The sequence below is a fragment of the Petaurus breviceps genome, unplaced genomic scaffold (assembly GCF_028583685.1).
Source record: "Petaurus breviceps papuanus isolate PSGF00001 unplaced genomic scaffold, PetGlider_PUasm1.0 188, whole genome shotgun sequence".
In the NCBI taxonomy this organism is placed as follows: Eukaryota; Metazoa; Chordata; class Mammalia; order Diprotodontia; family Petauridae; genus Petaurus; species Petaurus breviceps.
The window spans coordinates 9,269,193-9,276,426 of record NW_027185804.1 but is presented as its reverse complement, the minus strand read 5'-3'; the positions used below and the strand labels follow the sequence as shown (position 1 = coordinate 9,276,426).

Sequence of the window (7,234 nt, the reverse complement as noted above, 5' to 3'; positions counted from 1 at the left end):
ACATAAATGAAAAGACCTAGTACTACATTTATAGCAGAAGAGGAAAACAATCACAACTTTAAAAAACCCAATATTTGATTAAAATGTGAGTGGGGATGTGAAAAACTTCTCAGACCAGGTCCTGGAATCTGGTGGCAGGCTTGAGTTTCAGTTTCACCTTTCCCCCTTCTTTGCTACTGCCACATCAGCATTAAGCCCCCCTTTCAGGAGTCTTTGGACCTCCACCCTTGTTTGCCACACCCTTATCAGCATTAGTGCTTTAGAGGTTTTCCAACTCTACCCTAGCTTGAGACCTTTTCCCCTCCCTCCCTTTAGCATTTGCCAAATAAGGACATGAAAAAATACCCTGGTTTCCTGCCCATCTCCTAGCCAATAGGGGACAGTGGTGGGCTTCTTTGTTATTTGCCATTGGGGAAGATTTTGAGATGAGACTGTAAGCCCACCTCCCATACAATAGGAGAAGGGATGGGGGAGGGGGAGGGGGCTTCTGTCTTCTGTAACATGCCTCCTCTCACTGATCTATCAAGGAGAGGAAAAATTTCCTGTTTTTATCCTGAGAAGCCTCTGAGTTTTTTATTAAATTTTGAATGGGTTTTTTATCCCACACAAATGGAAAAAAATATAAATTTAACTCATAACTTTAAATATGGTGACAGACTGGTAATTGGGGGGTTTGTTTTCTTATCCAGTCTGTCCCTTACAAGAAACAGTAAAAAAAAAAAAATAGAAAGACAGAAAAAACCAAGAACATTACAAAATAAAACTGAGATGTTGGGGGAAAAAAACAAAGAAGCTGTCATTCTATCTGACAAAGCAAAAAAATTTTTTTTCAAAAAATAAGAGATAAGACATAAATACATAAGAACCAAAACTATTCCTCAAAAGATAAATGGTAAAAAGCTATATCAACAGATTGTTGCCAAATAAGGAATTTTAAGCTATCAATTTCCATATTTAAAAAATAATACTACTAATCACCAATAATAGGAAATTCAAATAAAAAATAACCTTGAGGTTCTTCATCACACTCACCACATTGGCAACTAGGATCTCCCCACCCTCCCAAAAAAAGAAAATAGCAATTGTACGAGGGAATATGGAAGTATAGCTACATTCATGCAATATTGGTTACAGTGTGAACTGGTCCAAACATTCTGGAAAGCAATGTGGAACTAAACCCCAGAAGTCATTGAATTATGTATACCCTTTTTGATCCAGCAACACCAATATATGCATATGCCCCAAAGCAATCAAAGAAAGAGAGAATGAACCTTTGTAGAAAAATATTTCTAGGGGCGGCCAGGTGGCGGAAGTAAGAGTGCTGGCCCCAATGTTGGGAGACCTGGGATCAGTTCCGGCCTCTGATGCTCAGCACCCACACAAACATAATAATAACTGGCCATGTAACCTTGAGCAAGTTACTTAACCCCGATTGCTTTAAAAAAAATATTTCTAACAGCACTTTTTGTTGTAGCAAACTACTTAGTGGGTGCCCTTCCATTTGGTAATGACCAAATGAATTTTTCTTATTTGAATGTAATGAAATATTATATCGCCATAAGAAATTTTAAAAGAAACCATTTGATATGAAAAACCCTGGATGAATGGATACAGAATGAAGAGAGTTAAACCAGGAGAAATTTATAGAATGGATATAGTCATTAAAAAGGAAAATATTGAAAGACTTCAGAACTCTGATACAGTGATAAATCTTGATTTCAGAAGACTGATGATGAAGTATTGCCAACTATCTTCTCTTATCTGAGAGGTGGTGGCCATACTTAGTTGTTAAAAAGGGAAAGGGTTTTTTGTTTGTTTTGTTTTAGGAGAGGGAGTAACAGCTAGGTAAATCAGGTAGGTAGTGATAGTGACCATTCAAAAAAGAAAAGAATTTCAGTTAATAATTTTCAAATACATAGATAGGAAGAAGTTAAAAAGGAACAAAGCCAAGTAGTATAGGATCAGTACTATCATGCCAAATGAATTGTATATTTTGGGGGAAAATGTGTAATAGAGGTTCCTGGATTAATGTAGACTTCTGCTCTGACCCCCTGTCCTAATTAGTGCTCCCACCCAGAGACCACCATTTTAGGAATGACCCCAGCTGTTTTTTTTCTCATTCACACTAGGTATCTTCAGAACTGTATTTCTTCTCCTCCCATCCCCAAATTTCTTCCTTACTTTCTAGCTCCCTTTTATGCATTGTTTTTCCCCAATAGAATGTTAGCTCCTTGACAGTAGAGACTTTCTTGCCTATATTTGTACCCTTAGCATTTAGAACTAGTCCATGGCTAATAGTGAGTGCCTAATGAATATTTTATGGATAGCTGTCATACACAATTGTCTTTTTCTATTCTTTATTTATGGAAATGCTCATGTCAGATCATATTTATTAAGTTTGTGACTTTTTTTTAACAAAGTAAAATTACTTCCAAGTTTGTTTTTCTTTTTTTTTAATGTGGGGAGCAAGGAACTGCTTGGACAAGGATTGATTGGAACATTTTATAATAAGATAAAACTGAAGATTCTGAGCTAAGGTGAAGTGCCCACCAGAAATTATACACCAAAGTCCCCTCCTAGTTGCAACCTGCTAGAAGGGGACCCCTACCAGGATTCCTGGAAACCACCTGATAGGCCATAATAGTGAAGGAACATTTCACCTGTGTTGCTAGAAACATACCCCAGATACAAGTCTGTTCTTGTTAGCCCAGATACAAGTCTGTTCTTGTTAGGTACCCAAGATTTTACTAGAAATGATACCCTCTCCCCTTGGAACCACATTTTGTTGATTAGCAACACTTAACTCTATATAAGCATATCTTACAGAAGACTCAGTGCTGTCTTCCCTATTGGGGAGGCAGTCACCAGCTGGTTAATGAACACTCCTAAATTATAATTGGCTTTGCTGTCCTGTTTCTCAGATGTCCACAACAAAGGTAAGCAAGAAGTATTTCAAACAATCACTCAATGGAAGGGAGAAGTTGTGAGGACTGTATTCACTGGAAGAAGAGGTTAATATCCATCTAAATCTCTTTGAAAGGGTATGTGCAATTTAAAGTTTAACTCTTTGTTAACAAAACATAAGGGAGAGGCCTTTGTTTCAGCTGAAGAGCTTAATTCCTTAATTGAGCCTTAAAGTCTCTGCAGCTGTTAAGATGCTCTTTAAAAGATCCCTAAATGGTTAGTACCCAAAGCTGAAGCTGTGTGAAGGAACCTACAGGATCAGAATTTGCTGGTGAGAACTAGGGTTATAACATAAGTTTTATTTGGTTTTCTGCTGACCAATTAAGTGGAATTTTTAAGGCATGTACAAAAGAGAAATTAGGGCAAAATTTGGAAATGAGTACAGATAAGGGCAAGGCAACTATAAACACATATTTGGAAACTTTCATTTTGGCATATTGTTTAAAACAAACAACTTACTAATACTTGGTCATCTTGATATTGAGCTTGGATGTCAATGTTCTTAGCCAGAGTTTTCTAGGCATTCATGTCTTGGTACTTGTTGAGTTCTCAATGTGGGTCTGAGATAGTTAATTTCAAAGTGTTGCTATGGTTTTAATTTGTCTCAGTTTTTTTCTTTTAATTGGACCTGTGATTTCTTTGATGCAAAGATGCCTTGCTGTACCAATGCCAATAAGCACCTTCTCTGTACCCTCTAATCTTAGTCATTTTGTCATTTTTTTGTGTGAAGGGATAGAACTGAGCATTTCTGACTCCCTAACCCAAGTCTCTATCAATGGATAGAGGTACTACTAAGGTACCAACCTTAAATGATAGCACTAAAGTAATGACACTAAATTTCTCAATACTCTTCATTTGGGAACTCTTTCTCTTTCATCAAAATCTTAAAATTTTTTCAAAAACCTTTCAAATAATTAAGTTTATCTTTTCCTTCATCAGTGTTCTGCATCCATTCATAGAGTGTGCATTTCCAAAATGGGGGGAATATCCTAGCATGTCTCTCTTCTCCATTTCAGGTAATCCAAGCTAATAAACATAACCCTTTTCTTCCACCCAGCAAAAAGAAACCAAAATTTAGGAAAATTTCCCTTGCTGATTTCTTATAGAAATTCAGCCTAGCAAAAAGATGATGAACCTAGTGGAACAGAGGAGGAGTGTGGTTCAATCAACAAGGAACACAGTGCAATCCGAGTGGAATGAAAAAGGTTAGTTTTTTCCTCTGATGTTTAAAACCTGGATCTGTAGCAGATTTACACAATTCCAAGTTGCTAGTCTTCAGGAAGACTGTCTGGGTGGGTAAATGGGATTTAAAATTATAGTGAGTTCATTGAGAGGAAGGATTAGGTGACTGGCAGTTGCTAAACATATACTCTAAAACACGTTTCCTCACTTAAAGTAGGATCTCTATGTCTCAGCACCATCTAGAACTTCACCTGAATCTCATTTGTTTTGATCTAATCAAAACAATCTACTCTCCTTGGCTATTCCTCAGATCCCCCTTTCCAACCTACTACTTTGGAGAAATCACCAAATGAGGAAGAAAAGAGAAAGCAAGACAATGTGATGGCATTTAGAAACAAAACAAGAAAGAAAAGAAAAAATGAGTTCTCGGAACACCAACTGAAAATCTTGAGAGAGTATTTTAATAGAAATCAGTATATCTACCATGACCAAGTCAAGGTCTTGTCTGTTGAAGTAGGCTTGACTCCACTTCAGGTATGGCTCTTCTGCTGTGTGAATATGCTCAGGATTTTATATTTATTCCTGTCTCTTTATAAGTCAGAATTCTGGTGTTGGCTGATGAAGTCACTGGTTTGGGCTCAGTAGAATGGCATTATTTTTTGATGATGCAGACTTTAGCTTAAAGAAATGGATGCAATGATTTAGATGTCATTTATCAGCAATTCGAAAGTTTGGACCTGCAATGCTCAGTTTGTTGTTGTTGTTGTTTTTTTTAGTCCTGTCTGACCCTTTGTGACCCCATTTGGGTTTTCTTGGCAAACATACTAAAGTGGTTTGCCATTTCCTTCCCTAGATCATTGAACATATGAGGAAGCTAAGGCAAACAGGGTTAAGTGACTCACCTAGGGTCACACAGCTAGTAAGTGGCTGAGGACAGTGTAAGTAAGGAGGATTTTGTTATTCTTTCTTAGAATTTATTTTCCCAGGACCCATGGCCACAACAATCTCTATTTCTCAGGCTCATGACTTGTAAACATCTCCTCCACACTTGCACAGCTTTATATAATATAAACATTTGTGCTTAAAACCGTAAATATCCACTGTGACTGCATGATGAGATATAATGGTGAGAAAATGTAAACTTGTGAGGTTATTTGTGGTAAATTGCCTTCTTTGTCTGTTGCCCTATAAAGCAAGTGGCTACTAGTCAGTAAGTAGGAAACCCACAGGGGAATATGGCAGTGTCATGCTGTGCCTCCACTGGCCCCCACTGAAGCTTGAGGGGATTTAGGGGAGTGCACAAGCTGGAATGCTATGTCTGTCTCCACTGACCTCATCAAGACATAGGGGTAGTTGTTACCCCCTTCTCGCTGGCCCCTGCAAGAAGGGTCATTAGTGAAGCTGTAAGAGTTCATGCTCCCATTATCAGCAGCCCCTTTAAGAAGAATAGACTAAAATAAAGTAAGCTAGTTTTTTAACCCCTTATTATGACTGTCCCTGTCTTCCTGTATCTAGAGTGAACCTGTGCTAATGCTAAAACACAGGCTGGCAGCTCTCCTGTGTTATCTGTGTTTACCTGTCCAACAACTGGCATAGTTGGTGTACCTGTTAGAGACTTGAGTCCAAAAATTCTCCAGGGCCTCCTGTGAAACAGCCAGATTTGACCTTAAGATGATGAGTCTTCCTGACTCCAGGCCCAGTGCTCTACTATGCTACCTAACTGTCCCAATAGTCTCCTTCTTTTGAAGGATATGATTCCTTCATCTTCCCTATATTCTCACATTCCCTACCTGGCCAATGCCAGCCACAACTCTGAGGGAATCATCAGGCTGACCCCTCACAAATCAGTATAGCAGTTGTTGAATGATTTGTCTTTAACTTTTATTTTTGACAGATTAAGAACTGGTTTAGAAATCAAAGAGCAAAAAAGAAGAAATATGGAGAATGGCCTGTAAGAAAAAATGTCCAAGTAAGTAAATCTGGTCCTCAAAGCCCTGTGAATTCATAAGCTATGTTAGAGAAATGTGTAAAAGCCTTGAATGCTAATAGGGAGGTCCCAAGAAGTTAGATGTGACAAATCTCCAGGTGGAGAAGCGTACCTGTTAATGTCAAGTAATTTAGCAGATGCTATCAAATATCAGGAGATAATCAGGCTTGGGAGGACACTGCCTTGTAAGGCTAATGCTAATCTTGATCGCCTTCCTTGCTTTTGAACAAGCATTTATTGGTCTTGAATAAGAGGTGGTGGTGGTGAAGGCGCTCAGTCACAGTGATGGGAGGAAAATGGAATGTTCATATTGGATTATGGAGTAAGGAAACTAGGGGAGCATAGAATTTGCGTGAGTTTCCTTCAGGTCAGGTGATGCTGGCTGTAGCCAGGTGCTGCTAATCTGTGCTAGTCCTTTTCTCCACTGTGGAAAACTTATTCTAGAGATAGAGGTGATAAATTCCAGGAAAGAAGGAAAGGTTGGAGAAACTCAGCAATTCTGCCATTTCTATAGCCATGACTTGGGAGAGCCTGTTTTTCTCAGCCAGTTCTTTTGGAGTTGAAATGATCCTAAGTGTTTGAGGTTTTTCATGGCATTGGGTTTTTTGGAATGAAGAAGAGACTCCTGGTTTGATATTTTTTTCCTACCTCATTTCCTCCCTCCTCCCAACACTGCTTCAGCCTCTTCATTTCAAGACCATAACTTTCTTTGCTTGATGGTCCTAAGCTATGAGGTATACATTAGCTCCCATATTCCCTCTCTTGTTGAGAGCCACAAAAATGCAGGTTACAAAGGTACATTTAAGAGTTTCTTCAGTTTGATGACCTAATAATTCTTTTCTCTCTCTTCCCTAGGAAGACTCTGTCCTAGAAAAAAGCCATCTTCATTCAAGCAACTGGAGTTACCAAGTTTGTTCTAGACCTTCATCCTTGAGTCCTTTACAATCAAATCCAAAAAAAATGAACGTTCATACTCCCGTTAACAACTTCTATCAATCTTTAAATGTCTATTTTTCTCTCTCAAATTCCCATAATTTCAGTGTTGCTGGGCTGAATTTGCAAGCACATTCAATGCTATTCAATAGGAGATCTATGTCTTAA

General features: G+C 38.4%; 1 protein-coding gene across 1 annotated transcript; it reads left to right on the top strand.

Moving 5' to 3' along the window:
• The first annotated feature begins 2,647 nt into the window (after positions 1–2,647).
• On the top strand, positions 2,648–7,234 carry LOC138163671 (homeobox protein NANOG-like). The gene is made up of 6 exons (XM_069091086.1): positions 2,648–2,936; positions 3,904–3,980; positions 4,071–4,169; positions 4,457–4,680; positions 6,041–6,115; positions 6,989–7,234. The coding sequence occupies exons 2-6, from the start codon at positions 3,959–3,961 to the stop codon at positions 7,232–7,234; spliced, it is 666 nt and encodes a 221-aa protein (XP_068947187.1). The 5' UTR covers positions 2,648–2,936; positions 3,904–3,958.

What these genes read in the sequence shown, in the direction of transcription:
- LOC138163671 (XM_069091086.1), top strand. Translation starts at nt 3,959, where the DNA reads ATGTCTCTCTTCTCCATTTCAG. An exon ending in ATCCGAGTGGAATGAAAAAG is followed by an intron (nt 4,170 to 4,456) that starts GTTAGTTTTTTC and finishes GCTATTCCTCAG; the next exon opens with ATCCCCCTTTCCAACCTACT. An exon ending in CTGTAAGAAAAAATGTCCAA is followed by an intron (nt 6,116 to 6,988) that starts GTAAGTAAATCT and finishes TCTCTTCCCTAG; the next exon opens with GAAGACTCTGTCCTAGAAAA.